At 36.6% G+C, this 20765-nt stretch overlaps 1 protein-coding gene across 1 annotated transcript in view; it reads right to left on the minus strand.

The window, feature by feature from the left end:
• LOC116162394 (glutamate receptor ionotropic, kainate 2-like) overlaps positions 1-20765 on the minus strand; it is a 165353-nt gene that overhangs the window by 1822 nt on the left and 142766 nt on the right. The window contains exons 10-14 of the mRNA XM_031476010.1: positions 19286-19365; positions 13622-13820; positions 13305-13536; positions 13132-13247; positions 9776-9931 (exon numbers count right to left, since the gene is read on the minus strand). Of these exons, the coding sequence (XP_031331870.1) occupies positions 9776-9931; positions 13132-13247; positions 13305-13536; positions 13622-13820; positions 19286-19365 (783 nt within the window). The remainder of the gene's footprint in view (positions 1-9775; positions 9932-13131; positions 13248-13304; positions 13537-13621; positions 13821-19285; positions 19366-20765) is intronic.

The following is a 20765-nucleotide window of genomic DNA, read 5'->3' on the forward strand; positions in this document are numbered from 1 at the left end:
AATATTCATTGTATGGGTTGTCAGGGTGACGCTTAATTAACTAAAAAGATCGTTTTTACTATTTCCGAGACATTTTGAATCTACCACTGAGTATACATTGAACAGGTTAAGGGCCCAGAGCCGCAAGAGTAGCAAGAAGAAGGAAAACTTGAAAAATATACAGGGTGACAATTTGAAAACTTACCACCCCCCATATCTTAGTAAATAAACGAGATATTTAAAAAAATCAAAATCCGTTTCGGTAATTTGGAGGGGGAATCACAATGACATAGTTGGCGACGCACCCCCTCCAACCCCCTGCGCCCCAGCCACCCCAACTTTTAAATCTTAAATAGTGACCCCCCATGTGTGATACGTCGTTGGAAAGCTCTGAAAAAATGCTTTCCAACCATACCAAATAGCATTACATTTAGGTTAGTAATTATCGTGCAAATCAAAAAATAAACTAATATGATACATTTGAAATCTGTCGTATTTAAAACGCAACCGGCGAACATAGACGAACTAAGACAGAGAATAATTCAAGAATGTCGAAATATTGCAAAACCAACATTTGAAAAGGTTCGACAAGAGTTTGAGAATAGATTATAACTGGCGATCAAAAATGAGTTGCTGTCAAGTCGGCTTTGGAAGTTCAAGTTAAATACGATTTTCCATGTTTATTTTTTGATTTGCACGATAATTACTAACCTAAATGTAATGCTATTTGGTATGGTTGGAAAGCATTTTTTCAGAGCTTTCCAACGACGTATCACACATGGGGGGTCACTATTTAAGATTTAAAAGTTGGGGTGGCTGGGGCGCAGGGGGTTGGAGGGGGTGCGTCGCCAACTATGTCATTGTGATTCCCCCTCCGAATTACCGAAACGGATTTTGATTTTTTTAAATATCTCGTTTATTTACTAAGATATGAGGGGTGGTAAGTTTTCAAATTGTCACCCTGTATAATCTGTTGTACATTTTTGAACTATTTATGTGATTGTGACTCCCCTTCCGAATTAACGAAACGGTTTTTGATTTTTTTAAATATCTCGTTTATTTTTCAAATTGCCACCCTGTATAATCAATAACTATTATTCAATCATACGATATCTTACATCGTTGAAAATTGAATAAAAACTTTTTTAAACATATAAAGATCCACATGACTGCCATATACGCATATAACAAAGTTCTCCTACAGAAGTGGGAAATTTACGTATTAAACTCTTTCATAGCTCTGATAATTTCTCTGGAAGCACTGGAACTGTGGCTGTTGAGGACGCGTAAGGAAAGTTTAAGGAGTTTCTCTAGTCAAATCCGAGATCGTAAACCTTCACTTGTAATTAGTATAAATGGGGTCGTATTTGTATTTTATTGTTCAGTTGTTTGCTGATGATGACAGTCTTGCTGTCGAAATGCGTTTGAGGTTTTAATATTATATTATTGTGGTTTATTGGTGTCTTACTTTTGCAAAATAAAAGCGCATCTTTATTTCTCAATTAAATGCTGATTAGGTGTAAAAAAACATAATAAAATCAGAAACTTTATATATCTACTACAAGCTTCTGCAAAAACCTTCACTGGGCACTTCCAGTCTTGCAGACTGGTTCTCCACGTCCTCTCTAATTTTGTTTATTGTAGAAGATTTGTAAGAATCTTATAATTTATGTAAAAAATCTACGGAAATTGTCAGTCATTATTAATTATTAGACGATAATAAGTATTCAGGAATGCTTGAACCAAAGGAATTTTCAATGGCATGCAATTAACCCAAGGCATTAAAATATAAGTTAAGTAAAAAGCTCATAATATCCCTGTCAGGTTGTGTTTATATAAGGATCTTTTAGCCTTCACTAACGCTTTATTACGTCGCTGTTTCTTGTCAAATAATCGGGGAGGTTTTTAGTAATTATGTTACAGCAATTACGTGAGCGGCTACAGAAGTCGCATTAAAATTCATATCGGGTCGTGAAAAAATCGTTTGCGTATAATTTGAATGCCTGATGCTGAACTTTGAAGTACGAAATATTCTATTGGATTTTTCACTTCTTTTCATACAAGAGATTCCGTTAATTTTAATTTATTCGAGTACGTGATAAAAATTGTCTCTGGCACACTTTTTTTGAATAAGATCTGCCCCTTTACGTATTTGAATTCTAACGCAAATAAGTTTCAAAGCAAAAACTACAATAAAAATAGTACCTAAATAATAAACCGATAACATATCACTCCGCCTTGTGGATTACTATCGGCGCAATTCCATTGATTTTTCAGAGGATACTTTTGAAATTGAGTCGGCAGTGTCAAGTCTTCTAATCTTCTCACTACTTACCTCCTAGTTATCCAAAATAACATGAGAGCAAAACAGTAATAAAATATACATAAATAGTCATCCGGTACAATAACATACCTACTTATAAAAGCTTTACACTAACCTACAATGTACACCTCCTTTCAATTAGGTTTCGTTAGTTCAATCGTTGTGTAATTTGACATATACATAAAGTAAGCGAAATCAATACCTATCGTTCATTATATCGTAATTTGCTGTTTGCTTGCCGATAATAAGTGGTGGAAAAAGAAAATTTGTCGGTCCACTAACTTTCACATTGGAATTATATCGCCTTTCACAGTAATTTGCCTTTGTTGAATGCCTTGAATATAATTAATATTTCAGATTACAATACATAGAGTCCCATTGAAGTGTTAATTGGGGTGGTCTGAAACTCATGTGGGTTGGATACTTGAAGGGAAAGTTCCTGAACAAGAAACGCGTAGCAATGGTATGACGGTGAGTTCCCTATTTACAAATCCATCATAACGGAGTTGTGGCAGCTCGATGTAAGTATAAGGTATCGAAGATCCCTTTAACCGTAGGTCAAAAGATGAACTTTTATTAGCATTAAAACAATGGTTGGTTCAAACATTAGTGGTTAATACAGATAACAGAAACGAAGTTCAACTACCCTTGTTAGAAAGACACCCTTCATTACCTACAAATTATTAAATTGCTAAGAAAAGGCTCAAAACGACGATACAAAAATTGGAAAAGTAGAATTTAAAAGCCAAGTATGATTAGGTATTCAAGGAGTGAGAATCATGAAAATTTCAAAAATTGAACAGTGTTCGAACAAAGTACATTTTTTACCCGCATCGACCCGTGATAAAGGAAAGTTCGACAACTGCCATTAAACCAGTTTTGAACGCATACTGCAGGGGGAAGGACCAACCTTCATTGAAAATGTGTTTAGAGAAGGGTTGGAATTCAGCTCTCCGACAACTCTATTACCAAGCAAGATTTCGTGGGATGTAGATGAGACAGCAGAAAAGTTTAGAAGTTGAGAACACGATTTGGCAAATCTTTTGAGAATTGAGATTCCCCGTTATGCCATGCTTGGAGGATCACATTCAAAGGAAATAACCTTATCGGCCCGTGTGGCACAGTTCAGTTGAAGCTGGACTGCGGAGCTAAGGGTCCCTGGTTCGAATCCGGATTTGGGCATGGATATTATTGTAAATGTATAGTGGGTTGGGTTGGTACAGCAATCTTGGTTGGCCCACTTAAAAATACAGGCAAAATAAATGTTTAAAAAATAAAAATATTTACTGATGCTTCTAAAGATGCCAATGCTGCAGTTGTGTTTTGCCGTATAGCACAAGGAAATGAGGTATATGTTCATTCGCTGGCAGATAAAATTAGGGTGGCACGTATCGGAAGAAAGAAAGTATCAATTCGCCTAGAATTGCTGATTGCCACTATTGGAGAGAGAATCTACACACAAGTAGTAAAAAACTTAAGTCACAAACATGAATGCTTTTTTGGAGTGATTTTTCCACTGTAATATTTTGGATATAGCGAAATGAGGAGTGGGGGACCTTTGTGCTTAACCGAGTAACTGAGATTCGTAAGTTAACTCAAACTTATCGGTGGAAACACAGACCTACCAGGCGATGTCCACCAAGGGCTACCGAATGCAATACTGGGATCCCGAAGGCCGAAATACCTGGATCCCGCAGCATTTTTGCGGGATTAGTCCCGCACATTAATGGAGCCGGATCCCGCTGGATTTGCGGGATTGAGGAATTTGAGGAAACGCATAACGGAGAAGTAATTTTTTAAATAATTGTAACTTTTTTCGTTAAAAATGTACTATGATTTATGAGGCACTTTAGAAGTTCACCTTTTTGTGCTTTACAGGTGATTTTTTTGAGTTCTAAGTCAGGCTGGCCGCTGAAGGTACCAACTTTTTTGTTCAATATTGTGATAATTAGCGATTTATTTTGATACAGACCGCCAATCTATTTAAAGTTTTGCGGGATCCCGCAAATACCGGGATCCCGCGGGATTAAGATCCAACAATCCTGCAAATACCGGGATTGAGATTTTGCTGCGGGATTGCATTCCCTAAGTCCAAGGCAGCTATTGGGGTCGAGATAGTGAGAGGAGCCCAGCTGGTCATACAACGATGAGAAAAACTGGTCTGTAAACAATAATATAGTCCAATCAAAGGGGAGCTAAAATTGGGTGTACCTTGTATTAAATCGGCGAGTTTTGATATTTGGTATGTTAGTTCAGTCCCGACCAAGATATTAAGTTTACTACATCGTACTATCCTGGGAAACGTCGCCGTTTTAATAAAATGGCGGCAAAAATCTGTTCTTGTGACTTCTTTTTGGTAGAGGACTAAATTGTCAACAAGTTTTTCTGAAATATTTCTCCATTAAACAAATTATTTCTGAGCTATATGATATCAAAGTGGGCCACAGGGTGGGCCATATTTCTTGAAATCGCAAAAACGCGCCCTTTTCAGAGGAAATTTCATTTATTATTTACGAATCTAGTAGTAATCAATTATGCTCATTTCCACGGCCTCGAAAAAGGGATAAAGCAAGACACTTACCCTCTCCCCTTACTGCGCCCTGAAAAATGGTGACATGTGTATAACTATGACGTAACAATGTCATTCTCACGTTATGATTCAATTAATATTAAAACTATTGTTTTTAAACTCGTTCCCGGCGATTTGGTGCTGCCTATTAGCACAGATCTACACATACACAGATTGCTAACCTTATGCATTTTTTGGGAAACAAATTTAGGTATACTTAAAAGCGCCCTCTATTGCGGAGCAGTATAAACATGTATCGTTTAAAACTGTAATATGACGCTTATGGATTTATGCGTTAGATGTCGCTGAAACAAAATTAAAGCGCTAAAGTTTGCACAATTCGAATTCCTTAATATTCGTATTATTACAGTGGTATGATATGATAGGAGGTACGTTGAGCCATAATTGTTTAATTTAACACTGGAGCTACTCATTCGTCGTAAGGAAGTTATTAAAAGCGGGTCCCTGTGGTCACAGATACACACGAACATAGGGCAGGTTCTTAAAGAATCGTGAAGGTTTTTTGAAGTTGGCGGACACTATTTGCGGCTTGAAAGGTCTTGACAGATTGCTAACCGCAAAGGCATACTTACAAACTAAGTATATCTCTGCCATCATTAACGTTACACTCTTTACCACGCCGATAAGATATAAGATAGGGAGGTTATTTTCGAAAAGTTGATAGTTTTCGAGTTGTAAGCACAAAACTGCTAAAAAAATATCTTATTCAACTTTTTTTGTATTTTTTTCAATGTTGCGTCATGAAATTTTGTTAGCAAACCTCAGATTCGGATTCAGCACCCCAAAAAACATATAGAATCAAAGAAATCAAAAGTACCCCACAACTTTCCTGGTAAAAATACAATTAAACTGGATTATATGCACACTTTACCGCTTTAAATTTTTTGCAGCGACATCTAATGCGTAAATCCATAAGCGTCATATTACAGTTTTAAACGGTACATGATTATACTGCTCCGCAATGGAGGGCGATTTTAAGTATACCTAAATTTGTTTCCCAAAAAATGCATAAGGTTAGCAATCTGTGTATGTGTAGATCTGTGCTATTAGTCAATGGAGTGTATCTATTTTTTTCCCGTTCCCGTGTAATTTCGAGAAGTGCTTTTGGAGAGTACACCTTGACGCTTTCCAAGAGGCATACGTTCTACGTAAATGTCAGGTTCCTATCTTGCGCAGTTTCGACTGTAAAACGTATAATCCCGTTTTTCCCCGTTCCCGTTGGAATTTCTGAAAGTATTTTATTAAATGGGAAATCTTCGCGGGCATATGTCCAACAATTCCTCAAAGATTCATTTTAATCGGATGAACGGTTAAGAAATGCATAAGAGACATACAGACAGACAAACATTCATTTTTATTTATACATATAGACTTCAAACTTTATAGAAACAGCAGGTCTCGAGGGTCTGTGTGACATCCTACATCAACGATCATCATTAGTTTGGCGAAATGTAGAAATGCTAAATAATAAATGAAATTTAAAAAAAAATCTGCATCGCCCTGGAATTGATTCCGAGCCGCCATTTCTTCAAATCATATTCTAATGACATATTTGGCAAGGTGTCAAGGTGAGACGGACTATGGATAATTTATAACTTTGATATAATATAGCTCAGAAACCATTGGAAACCATGGAAAAATCTTTCATCCACAACTTGTAGAGAATTTAATCCTCTACAATTTGTGTAGTAGGTTTTTTTTTGATAAAGCAACCGAAAAGGAGATAATGGCCCGTATGAATAAAAGGAAGCATATGCTTACACTTGCAAAATGCAAAGTAAATACACGGAAGTGCCCCTTCATACTGGTCTGTTGCTCAGCAGCGCTGCTAAGTTACCCGGTGTGAAGGAGCACTTCCGAGTATTTACTTTGAATTTTGCAAGTATAAGCATTTGCTTCCTTTTATTCATACGGGCCATTGCCAAAAAACTGATTTTCATCGCCGTTTCCCAGGACAGTACGATGTCGCGAACTTGATATGATGTTCTGGACGTAAAACTGAACTCCCCGATTTAAAGCAAGGTAAAACTCCCCTTTGCCTGGACTAATACGAGTTTTGAAGTAGATGAAGATAGCTAAAGAGAAAAAAAAGAAAGCAGTTTCATCACTGATGAATGTCCGGAATGAAAAATGGTGGCATGGTTTTTGAGTTATGTCCACACTCCACAACCTGAGACGTACAGATAGCAGAAGAACAGAACTGAATGTACAGGAGTTGACGGATGCAGAAACGTTTGTTATAAAAGAAGTACAAACAGAAGAATTTTTGAGTCTGGAAGACAACAAGATACACAGAGATACAGAGGTTTAAATAGAAAAGACACTAACGATTTTCGTTGGCTTGTAGTTTTACCGACCAAAAACCACACAGTTTGCAATTGAATCATGAACACACATCGAAGAAATTGTCATATTGGAGTCCAGAGTTTAGAAGGATCTATAGAAGATTATATGCGAAACACTTTATTGTGGAATCAATCCCGGTTACCAGTGGATAGAGTTAATGTACGGATTTTGAGAATATTGGATTTTTTCGGGCTTATGTTTTTGAAGGACGGTAAAAGAGCATGGTGTTGTCGTTTTACCTGTGCCGAGTGATAACTTATAACTGACTATATCATTATCTACTCTTAATTTTTTACAAGTGCTATACGACTAGCTACGTAGATTCATTGCTCGATGGCCATGGCGTAGACCAAAAATGCTATATAGTGATAACGACAGGCCCGTATCCAGGAAATTCATTCGAGAGGGGCTGGATTTCCAATTGATCACATATTTACATTTGTAAACGATGTTTACTAAGCCACATTTATAAACCTACAGCTATCACTCATACTGCAAACCGTCTTGACGAGGCGCGGAGGATGCCTTCAGTAAAATTTTTAACTGAAGCCCTCTGGCTACGTGCCTGGATAACGGGACAAATTTTCGTGGTTTGGACAATGTTTTTGCAACTCTATGCATTATCCCATATTGGATCTTGGCGGGGAGGATTTTTTGAGAGCTAATCGGGATAATTAAACGTCTGTTAAGAACAATTTTGAATAAAGCTTTAGACTATGAAGAACTTTTGACTCTTTTGTGCGACTATGAGGCAGTGGTGAATAATAGACATTTGACTTACGTCTCGAATGATCCAAATGATCCTGGACTTTTGTCACCCGCAATGTTCTTACGTGAACAGGTTAATAATAGTGTGGCTGATTGTGACCTAATTGAAAAGACTTGTTTATCGCGAAGCTTCCGGAGCAAGCAAAAAATTCGTGAATATTTGAGAAACAGATTTAGGTCCGAGTATTTAGGGCAGGTTAAGCCTCTTAGTGAACGGAAGCTTACGCCTACTATTACGTTGGGTGAGATAGAGTGTTTATAGGGAATAACGTTTCTAAACGTGTGGAATGGCCGGACATTTTACTGAGAAAAGCCAGTAAAATTCGACTAGTTGGAGTACGTACTCGAATGGATAGTGATTACGTCTGGTGCAACGTTTATATCCTTTGGAATGTAGTTTGAGAAAAGTTGTTGTTTATGAGAGAAAAAAAAAAGGAGAAGGTAGAGAAAGAAAGAAAGGGAGAAAGAAAGAAAGGAAGCGAGAGAGAGACTCGAAAATAAAGTCAGTTCTATTCTATTCGATTATTATTTAGATTTTCCCTGTAAAAGGGGGTCTATAAAGGTTTTTTTTGCGTTTTTCTTTTTAGTACACGAGTAGTAACAAATATCTTGTCATGATAAACCGGTTTCTAAAAGAAACCAACATCGCCAGTTAAGAATACGGTTAACATACTCGGTTTTCATCCTTGGATGGTCCTGGATTTACTAACACCATTATTCCTTGAAGGATGCTCTCTTTTCTGACTATTTGAAAGTGGAGAAAGCGTCGGTTTTATAAATTTTATAAATTTTATTTTATAAATATAATATAAATAACGAGAGCTATTTTTGAAAATTTTCCGAAATTGTTTAAAAGAGAAGTACAGAACTGGTGCTATATTAATCAGTGCGATTGTACTTGGAGAATTTTGTAATGATAATTTGTCTCTTGGAGAACTTTTGGGAAAGTGAAGCTCGCAAGTTACTGTTATTACATTGTGGAAGAATTCGTTCAAATTTCCGAGCCGAGTTCCCAACAAAATAGGGAAATGAAAATTTTCTTTTTTGCAACTAATTATCGGCAACAAACACAGCATATAATGAGCTATACCTACATTTTTGAAGCGCTATTGCTAGCTTTATATACTTATAATAGTTATAGGTAGTGTATTACAAATGAATTTAGAAAAATTTAAAACTACTTTATAATCTGCTGAATTGTCATTTGCGCAGTATACCCTGTAAAATAAACTTGAGCAGAATCTGCCAATCTTCCGTTTGCATTGGAAAATATGCACTTCATTTTTGTGCCAATTACGTGCATGTTTACCCCTCACTTTAAATTTCAAACTAAAGCTTCTCGAACCTTTGCAAACGTAACTAGACGGGTAAATAAGAACGATTTTTACAAATTCACATTTGTTGCTCATCTGCAGTTAGCAATGAATTGGATTAAATTCTAAATATGCCCATTGCAAATCGCGACTGGCATTTCAAAGCAAATTGCCAGATTTATACTTAACTCCTTAATCCCTTTGTACATAATTCTGTTTGAAAACGCTACTTTAGAGTGCCATAACTATCTCCAATTCATTTAACGCGCAGGTACTGTGTAATTTTCGAGATAATCCACACTTTGTGGATTTAATTGCATTAAAATTAAAAATATATTATTTTACGCAACAAATGAGCGTTTTTCGATTCTTTTATTGCAATACATACTAAAACCGAAAAACTCGACTAGCTACGAATGTAACTTATAGCTACGTGTCGTGTAGAAAGCTGCTCACCCGCTCTTCCACGGCAACTTTTCGGGATTTCCACACAAATTCGCAAACGGCAATGACGCATGCGATTCCCATACCTCCCATGAGAACGACAAAGACGCCGCCAATGTTTGCTAGTCCCAAAGCGTTCGCTGTGCTGCTGGTTTTTGTTGTTTCATCCTGAAATTCAATTAAACGTGATGTTTATGCATGTCTTTTTGTTGATTATTAATATAAGTTTATAATTAAATGCCACTGACAATATTCGAAAATCCAATTATTTATCGGCAGAAATATATTTCCCCATAGGTTGTATCTGAGTCTCCAAGTTTAAATTACATTCGATTTTAAAATTGACGTACTTCTAGAAAAAGTATCTCAAGGGGTAGTACTTAAATAATCTTCAAAAATTCGATCGTCACGATGTATTTATTACATGTACTTTATATTAAAAAAAACTAATCCACTGTACTTGCACGAGAAATATCACGGAAAACACAAAATGCCTGTAGATAATAACTTTAGATATTTTGGTGCCCAAAAATTTGTGTTTCACTGGTTACTTTGTATTTGTTGGTGTTGGCAGACATCGCGACTATATACCGCAATCAAATAGCAGTAAAAATAAAAAAAGGAAATAAGTAAAGTAACCCATACAGTACCGAATATCAATAGGATATACGCTTTATGTCAGCATCACATCCTAATATCTATGGACTTAAACAGGATGTTTTATGGATTGGATATCCATTTGTGAATATCCTTCAGAAAAGATATCCGATGGATGTCCAAAACAAGTTCATCATTTGTATGTGTGGTGGTACTGCAGGCGGCGGCGCCCTTAAAAACTAAAAATCTTTTAGAAATACCATATACATAAGTATACGTGTTTAACACGAATAAGGGTCTCTTTTAAAAAACGCAATACTCCGGGACTTGCGTCATGACCATTGGTTCCAAATTGATTGATTTTATTTTTCTTAGGTTGTCGAAGTTTCTAAAATTTATTGTTGGGAAACCTCCATATGAACATGTCAGAAGAACATCGTGTCAATTTTTAGCTGATCTCTCGCAGAATAGCTAAGCATTTAAAGCTTGCCGATATTATTATAGGTACCTATGTAATTTATTACTACAGCTAACGTAAAAATTTATTTTAATTAGAATCTGCCTTACAAAATAAAATCGCAAATACAAAAAGGAGGTGGAAGAAGCAATTAAAAATTGGCTGAGAAGGGCGAAGTGAGAGCAGAAAGTAAAGTGAAAAATAAAAAGTCTACAATAGTTTGTAGTATGTTTTAAATGTTTTGTTATTGTAATTTAGAGAAGTGTTCATACATTATATTCTTTTGTCATGAAGCTAGCTTATTTTTTTTATTTGAATTGCATAACAGCCTTGAATTATTCTTCATTAAGGCCCGGTTGTATAATGTCAGTTTAAACTTCAGTTTACAGTTGAGTTGTGGGTTAAAGGATTTGATTGGCTAATATTTCACAAGTTGGTCAATCATATTTCTTAAATCTGTCGGATAAACCAAACTGAAGTATAACCTGACATTGTACAACCGGGCCTTAACGTTCAAAAGTATTATATACGGATATTCATAAGATATTCGCTTTTGGACATACTTTGGAAGTCCAAAGTTGTGCCAAATGGACATCCACAGAAGATCTTATGAATATCCGCCGGACTTAAAATGGATGTCCTATGGATTTTCGTATATCCATAGTGGGAAGTGCAATGGATATCTTATGGATATACGTGTGCTGTATGGGAAATAGTGACCAAAAATGAAATGTAATTTCTCCTTTGCTCAAGTATTCACAGCCAAATTGACATTTCCAATAAATTATCCTTTCATTGCAGAGTTATTTACTGTCATAATTTCAAAATAGGAAATTCTAACATGTGCTTGCCGTCAATTTGTCTTGTGGAGCATCTTCTTAAGACAATTTGACTTGAGATGTCCGAATTCGTGACAGCTATAACACTTCACAGTTTTCTTGAAGTCACCAAACCTTGGTTTCCTCCAGATCCACTTGCTGTTCTACAATGGTCCCGCAAAAAGCCCCCGAACTATGTGAAAATATTGGATTTGGGATAAGTGTACAATGCTGTTGGATACCGGTGCAACGAACGCCATCGTAAGACCTGTCCTAGTTCCGGAGAAAAAACTGCAATCATCAAAAGTGAGGTTGAAGACGGCAACTGGTGATCAAGCGCATGTGCTGGTAGAGCTGACGGTCGATATTGGTATTGGATTCAAGACGCATCAAGTGTTGGTAGCAGAGAAAGTCGATGAGGTGATTTAGGGAATAGACTTTATGAGAAAAGTTGAGTTTAGGACAGACCTAAAGAATAGAGTTGTGAGAGTAGACCATGAAGAAACTCCTATTCACAGAGAAGGCTTCTACGTGTTACGCTTGTGGATGATGTCACTCATTAGTGTTGCGAGAAAGCAAAGGGCACGCTTTGGCTCACTGCGTAGTCAAGGACGTCAAGATTTCCACGGGTATTTCCATAGAATTCAAGTGCCGGTTTGGGCGGTTAATAGCAAACAACCTGCAACGTTCCCAGGTGGGTAAAGTGTGTTCCCTACAGGAGCAGGGGCGATTTCTTTGCTATCTGGTAACAAAACGCCGGTCTTGTGACAAACCTGTTTGGGAAGATTTTTAGAATGCGCTGCAGCACATTTTGATGACCACTCATGGCGTTACCCAGTTGGCAGTTCCAAAGATTGTATGTAGTTCGCGCCATAGAGAGAGCAGTGAACTGAATCACAGCTACGAGACGCAACAGTTTTAAGAGGGGGACAAGGTAACGAGTATCCCAGACAGTGGGACGCTATCGAAGGTTAGTCATCGGCGCGACTATCAAAAATGACGAGGCGGCGAATTCCTTCCTTGGAACGATCTAGGTCTTTCCAGAGCGATTTCGAAAACTTTCTCTATTTTTCTAGAAGCGTCCAGTTGAATATATAAGAAAATTGAAGCGCGTGTGAGTGCAGTTCCTACATAGATGCGTTTTTGTCATGTCATCAATTGTGAGTGATAAATTGTAATTACGGTTATAAATTAATCCATTTCAAGATTTATAGACCTAGGTATATAGTTAATTATATCTTAGAACCGGAAGTGAAACATAGTTACTAGAATGAATGTACTTACTTGTGGAGCTCGATTGTAATTGTGAATTCCGCTTCAAAAGTATACTCCACTAAAAATTTTGACACTATGGCTCTCCCCGTTATAACACGTTAAAACAGAAAGTGTATTGATTTTTTATAAAGCACGATTATCTTTGCATTAACTCAACTTTTAGGAGAGAGAAGTGAAATTAATCCCGTATTATATAAAGACATTGAAGTGCAGATACTCACATTGCAAGCACCCCCGCCTCTTTTCTCCTTCCACCATCTGGTTTTAAGCATAAGTAGTGTGCCTTCCTCTTGCAATTTTAAAATTGCCCCACTTATGGCTGTTCGAAAAGGCGAATCTGAAAATTAAAGTTTTTATTTTCTTTCTTAACTTTGAATGGAAACTTGTTACTTACTAGGTGGCATAGCAATTCCGTAACCTTTCGAGTCGAGAAGGCCGCCGATACGTGTTAGTTCACACTTTCTTTCTATTACGTATTCTATTGTAGTCGACTCCATGAGGTATGCGTAATTGCCTTTTCCTTTAAGGACACGTTCGACACCTTCGTTATTCGTAGATGTAAACACAGAGGGTCTCGTAGTCTCCATAAAAGACCACATTCGTTCGTACGTAGTAAAATTGGATTCCTTTGGGAAACAAGAGAAAACTTTTTAGAAAGCTCGACAAATTGAAAACGTTTTAATTAATCCGCCGCTGTACTGTACAACTTACTCTAAAAAATGAGGCCGTTGAACCGCCCTTTAAAGCGCCATATTTAATTTTAGTTTGTTTCGCTAAGTCTTCTGCACTCTCGATTGGAGAATCCATACGTTCAACAGTAAGAAAGGCTGCCAAATTTGCCGTGTACGACGATATCATTATAAGCGTGAAAAACCACCACATTCCCGCAACCATTCTCGTCGAAACGGCTCTAAAATTGATTTTTTATGTAAATAGATTATAAACGAACTATAACAAAAAATTTCAAGTTGTTATTAAATTATTCCAAGCAATAAAATGTTCTAAACTTAAAGCAAAGTTTGTATCTTTAAAGTTTAACTAGAACATTCGGGTGCATGTAACTTTTCAGTATTCCAGATATAAAGAAAGAGTTCACTGAACTATTAAATTCGTTGAAATGATTACCAGTGGATTTTATTAAATATTTCCTATTTATGAAAAGCAGAGGCCGAAGACATGCAACCCATTTACAGAAAAGTCGGCGATCAATAGCACAGTTACTCTTTCATGCGTTTCTATACAGAATGAAAAAAAAGGTGTAGTGAAAATTTTTATGACTTCTCTACAAAAGAATATTTTACGACGGAAAGATATTTTTGTTAGGAACGGCAATAATTCTAAGCTTTTATATAACTGTATAAGCCAGGTCTTTCCCAATCGAATACGTATATCCTGCTACCTAGTGGCATTATGTCATTTTAATTGAAGAGATTATTACCTTTTGGGCGAAAATTACAAACTTTCTTTTATATATGAATTGTATTATGAAGTTAACTTCGTTTTAAAAGAATTAAAACTTCTTGCGTATATTAAGGAAGCAACTTGCTTTATAAAGGAAGCCAATGGGGGTGATAGTTGTAACGTATACAATAGCACAAAACTCTGTTGTTTCAACTGATGGTAGTGCATTTTTTCTGTTTCATTTTAATGTCGCCTACTTAATTTCAGTAATACTAAACGGTACATTTTCAACCCTCATAGATTTACACTGGTGGTAAAGAGTTTTTCAACAGGGACTTTGCTTTTTGGTAGGGTCGAATTTGGTAAAAACACATGTGTTTTTAAAATTTCTCCAGTAGAACTTCCAAATTTACGATAACGAACGCAACTTCAATCGAAAATCGTGTTAAAATTATTTTAAATATATGGGATAAGCAATAATGACAATCAATATTGTGCTCGATCCTTATTGGATTGTGCAAAATAGTTTAATGATGATTGAATGTGTGCCATAATGATCTAGTGGCAAGGATACTCGGTTTGCAATCGGGTAGCTCGGGTTCGATTCTTTGCATGAAAGGTTTTTTTTACAGGTTATTTGTGGATTTAAGACTGTCATCTCATCTCAATTTTTTTTTAAATGCAAAGTTAAACAAAAATACTATGGAGTTTGCCGAAAGGATAACGCGTCAGCTATTTACGAATACCTACCCCTCCTGCACTCCAATGTCGGTGGCCTGCATTTTAACTCTCAGCCTCCATGTTTTTTTTAACACTTTTCTATGGTTACTTTCTTACTGTGCGCGCGTAAACCAATGCCAAACGAGCCGAATTGTGATCGAAACAATCAGCAATTAACAATCAACAATCAATAATAAACATCAGATCAATGTATTAGTATTATTCCCGACTCTAGTCTATATCCCTAAAAATCAACAGAACACAAAATCTGAACTAAAAAGTCAAAAATATAATTTCAGTTGGAAAAGTAGAAATATAATGAGAAATTATTATAAATATTAAAGATTAATGATCTTAACCCTTTTTCAACAAAATTTTATTTTTTACTTTTTACTGTTTTACACATTTGAGTGCCGGAGATATGGGGTACCGTAAGACAATTTTCAAAATTTGTACTTAAAAATACAATAAACATCGGACAAACGTTGCTGCTCTTATATCTGTAAAGAAACGCATTACACACAATTCGATGCCATTATTACTTATTTAAATAAATAAACAAATTTCATATTTACAAAAAAATGTTGGGGGTGATTTTTAGTGCAGGAGCTACTGAGTACCGTAAAGGCGTTTTCTAAAATTTGAACATCATAATCCAATATGAATCGAGCACAACTCCTTAAAGTAGTAGCTTAATTTGTACCTTTAAAAAACCGGGGGGGATGAGAGTCAAATATTGGCTCAAGCGTTTCAATTCAAGAACAACTGAAAATGGGATCACCCCAATTTACCACAACACTAACACTATTTAAAAATTTCGGGAGCTGTCAGCTGAACCTGATGGCGCTACGATCGTCGGCTCTCTGGTAAAACCACGTTTGGTTAACCTGTGGATATTATAGGTCGTTAACTATCCATCAGAGTTTAAAATTACAACTTATGAAGAAGAATTTAAGCCCACTAGTTCAGTGCAAAAAGTAATTTTTTGGAACTTATATTCTGGTAAGCACAGTACATATACCGCTTTATAGCGGGCAGAAACAAAAATATCTCTGAAATTAAAAGCGATAATAATGCGTGTATTTTCAATAAATGGCGTCTGGGTTTTATCTTTCGAGATAAGCGGACGTCGCTGCTATTTATTTTTATCCATTGCGTATTTATGAACGGGCCGCTAAGAAACTCTTTGTGGATAAATTGGTGACAATGTGATAGTTACCTACAGGTTCAATTTTCCATTAAAATTTGGAAGCTAGCTTTAATTTGTATCAAAGCCATTGGTTTGCGAGTGACATTTTCGAATTGGTGACACGTGATGTTCAGTAGAGGCTGAATTAAATGTACTGAATAAAAAAATCGTGGTGCAAAATAGAGATTTTCTCTTCGTTCACATCGCTAATGGCCGCGGCCAGTTAAAAACTGCTTTTCAAGGTCGGATTCAATTCCCGGGTAACAGCTTGGTGTTTTTCATCCTCGTGGTCGACTCAACCTCGTTAAAAATAAGTACCCGGGGTAACCATAGGCCGATTTGGAGCATAGTGCTTGCCATACTACTTCCCTGGAATTCGTTCTGGTTAGGGCAGGGCTAAATTAAGTGATCCTTATCCATTTATCCCGTAGAACGTCGTCAGATGTTCTAACGTGGGGCTATTATTATTAATTGGCATAAATTGGCATAAAGCTTAATTAACTGGGCAAAATTTTAATATCAACACAGCAGACATTGGCGTTTTGTTCCAGTGCATAATAACAATATCCAGTACTCATTTTGCGAATTTGGAGCTGGTTTGTTGGAGTTTACAAGACATACGGACATTTCTGCTTGGCATTCACCACGAAATTATGAGAGAGAAAGGAATCTCATGTTACTGAAAGTTGTATTCGTCGTATAAATTAGTGTTGTCGGTTTTTGTTAGAAATTTTTATATTGATTTTGTTGAACGACTTTGCTATTCCTGATGCAGTCGACCTATGAGGGCCATTTGTATAAAACGATGCTATATTGTATTTCATTCATTTAGTAAGAATCCGATCCAAGCAAGGGATTTTTGGTTATTTTGTTTAGGAATTGTATTTAATTTCGGTATTATCGTTCTTTTGGCTGGATTGAGATTTTGTTTAGCACTAAGGAGTTGCATATTTCCACAGAAGAATATACCAGTAATTCATCATGTGGTAAAATCTATAAATATTTAAAATTTAGCAGGGACAAGTAATCATGAAATTTGAATTACATTTTTTTTTATGAATCAAACCAATATTTTGTATAAAGAAACGTGTAAAAAAATGGAACCATTGCTTTTGTCTTTATTAGTATATTCAAACAACTAAATTCATATGCGTATTTACTAAAGTTCCATAGAATGAGAACATTAGATTTCAGTTTTTAGAGGGAAATAAGAGGTCAACGTCCGCAAGTTAACAGAATAAAAAGCATCTTTATTACTGAGCTATCCGTGGGTAAATTCAAAATTTATTGTCATATTGGGATTTCTGCCAGTGCCGTAGAGATTTAATTTTATTTTATATGTAAGTGGGGCCTCCCATTCTGCCAAATGTAAGCCCGTTATAATTAATAATAGACAAAATGTTTGCATCTGTGTTTCTGAAAATCCAAGAGAGGTTCTTTAAACAATCTTCATACCAGATAGTAACACTCCTCGGCCACCGGCTGTAGACAATTTTTGCAGGAATATACGACTGACCTCAAATTTTAACAATTTGAATTTCTGGGTTAACCAAATACTAAATCCAAAGCTATGGGACAGACCTTTCCCTTATCCTTTTTCCTTCTTCCCTGCCGCATCATTTTCCTTTCCTTTCTATTCGATTTTCCCCTCCTTTTCGGCCGTCGTCCTACAGCTATCACGCTGCCTTCTTGTCGTGCTTTCAACGTCATCTCGTTCACATTTTTCTTCTATTCTCCTTTACCTTTCTTCTCCCTCCACCTATCCTCTGTTCTCTGCCGCCCCTCTTCCTCATTCTTGCTTCTCCGCTCTTCCTCTAGCACTCTCTTATATATGGAAAACCTCACTTTTGAGTTTGAAGTTCTCGTATGATCCAAATTTACAAAATGTAAATTTTCATTTGAGTAAAAATAAAAACACAGGGCGGTTAATTCTCAAGTTTTGAGTTCCATTTCTGAAATTTATTATTAATTAAAATAAGCTCACAAGTCTGTTACCAGTTCTGCAAAAATTGCGAATTTTTAAAAATTAAGATGTCCTCAGAACGTACATAAGGCGGGAAATATAAATATGAATCATTTTCTAGATTCCTTCCGTTTATCGGACTCTTTAAAATGTGTCATTTCCTCGTAGTGTTTACTTCCATGAGAACCTTCAGGTCCTTACACGATCGAAACGTATCTTCTTTCTGCCTTTACATTCCTCAAAGTCTTGAGAAACATAAATCACTTCAGGTTGTTCTATGTATATGGTTCTTTTGTTGTGTTTCGTTGAGTTCTTCTACCAGCTTTAGTGAACACTCGGTACATGGAGGAACTCAAACGAGCGCTGCTTTCCGAGAAATTGTAACTTCCGGATGTATTTATTTCCTTTCTAGGAGTTGGAAATAGGAGATAAAAGAAATTGCATTGATTTGTAGCATCGTTTTAGCCACCGATAAGGAAACCGAGATGCCGTGTCTAGCTATTCGGTTTTCTAATTGTTAGCGTCCAGTAATTTTAATTATTCTTGCAGCCCCCATGATATGATTTCTGTTCCCTTCATTAGTTATTAACGGATTTCCCAATGTTAAGCGCGAACAAGCATTAAAACTACAAGGCAGAGCAGTTTTGTTAGTTATCACAGACCTTCTGCGGTTGGCCCGATATTCCAGGTAACAAGGGGTATGAATTTTATAATCTTAACCCGGCAATGCAAGTAAGCATAATTAGATGTATTGCAGCAAACCTCATCTGATTAGGTTGTGTTTGGTGTCAAGTGAAACACGCTTAATTAGCATCAATTTTAAGACTAGTCCCAGATTTTTATTATGACCGGAAGTCGATAAATTAATTAAAGAAATTTTAATTTTTGAATGTTATCACTCGAGTACGCCGACCGGCTGGAACTTCCGATGTTATTTTGGACCATTATTTATTGCACCCATGCACTTTAATTGAAATATGCTTGGAAATCGTCAACCTGGTACTCATTTTGTAACAAAAAACCAAAGACAAAAGCTTAACACTGGATCCATGCCTTTGTGTAACCCATTCAAGAGGTTTAATTGCGTTGTACTTGAACTTACCTTCTCATTGAATGAGAAACACCAAAATGTTCCACTTTCAGTAAAACTTTCATACTGCAAGTATAATTAAGAACAGTTGCCTATTTATTGAATCCGATGGGCATATGCCCGTCGATACCGCTTTCCATATTTCCAGTAAGTACCTTTGGTCTGCACTAAGATCAGATGGAATATCAGATGGTATATCAACTGAGATTGCTTCAAACCGAACGACACCTTTTTGTTCACAATTACTGAGAGCCTTCCCAATTGGCCCAGAAAATGCACTAGGTCCACTTGTAACGCCATCTAAACGCTGCAGTAAATGTCGTAATGGTAATTCATTAATATGCAAAAGGCACACAAGCCACTGAAGTGATCTACCACAGTGCATTTCTAACAAATGCATAATTCCTCCCTTTCTTCCTGTATTTACAACAGTTCCATCGCATCCTATTACAGAAAGATGCTCTGTGGAAATGTTTTTATTTCTAAGGAAATCTACGATACTTCTGTGGATACTTTGAGATGAACCGCTTGTAGGAGTACAGTGTCCAATAAAAGTAGAATCAGGCTCACTTACTAGAGATATATGTTCTTCCACGATAGTTCTTTTATAGTACTTGTTCCCTTTCTTTTCATTGACAATGGTCCTATCTTTTCGTCCGTCAAAAAATAACCCAATTAGTCCCTTCTCACGGTCTCGTAAAGCAAACTGCCTTTGTTGTACTCTTTCCCTTCGAAGTTTGCTCCTATCGATAACACTATGTGAATCTCTTTTTGATATGAGGCCAGCATCATGAAGCACAGCCGTTGCTACAGCGGCAGCTGCTCTGTCAGATAAACCATACCGATCAGAAACTTTTGCCAAGTTCGGAAGGCGAAGACGCATTTGTTTTGGAGCGACACGATCTTGAGACAGTTTAGCTTTAGAAGTTGAAGCTGAAACTTTATCGGGAGTCCCACAGTATTCATCTTCACTGGATGTATTTTCCACTGTAATGGATCCTACAGGATCTTCTAGTAACTTTGATGTGCTAGCAATGGCGGATGAGGAGGAACCAGCGCGAACTATCCTATTCTCTTCCAGTACGTTTCTTTCGCATCGTTTCTGTAGTTTTGCAGTTTCTCGTTGATCCACGTTTCCTATGCACATTTTCCGGTGGCAACGTTGATCGTCGAGGAACTCGCGTTCTTTAGCAGGAATTTTTTTAGATTTCACACACATACAGTTGTCACTAGCGCACTTGCAGGATGCTATATCAAACAGTTTTTTTCTACATTCTATCAGAAAATTCGATAATTTCTCCTGATAATTTTTCTCGTTTTGACGTCCCTTAAATGGTTTCAAAAGTTTAAGATATTTGTCATTGTGTGCTCGTATCAGCTGTAAAACTCGCGTATGAGACACTGTTGGAATTGATGCCTTTTTCCATATTTCTTCCAGCTTTGCTGCAACTGATTCACTTATCTCAGATACAGTCGGATCTTTAGATCCTTT

This window comes from Photinus pyralis, unplaced genomic scaffold (genome assembly GCF_008802855.1).
Source record: "Photinus pyralis isolate 1611_PpyrPB1 unplaced genomic scaffold, Ppyr1.3 Ppyr1.4_LG10, whole genome shotgun sequence".
In the NCBI taxonomy this organism is placed as follows: domain Eukaryota; kingdom Metazoa; phylum Arthropoda; class Insecta; order Coleoptera; family Lampyridae; genus Photinus; species Photinus pyralis.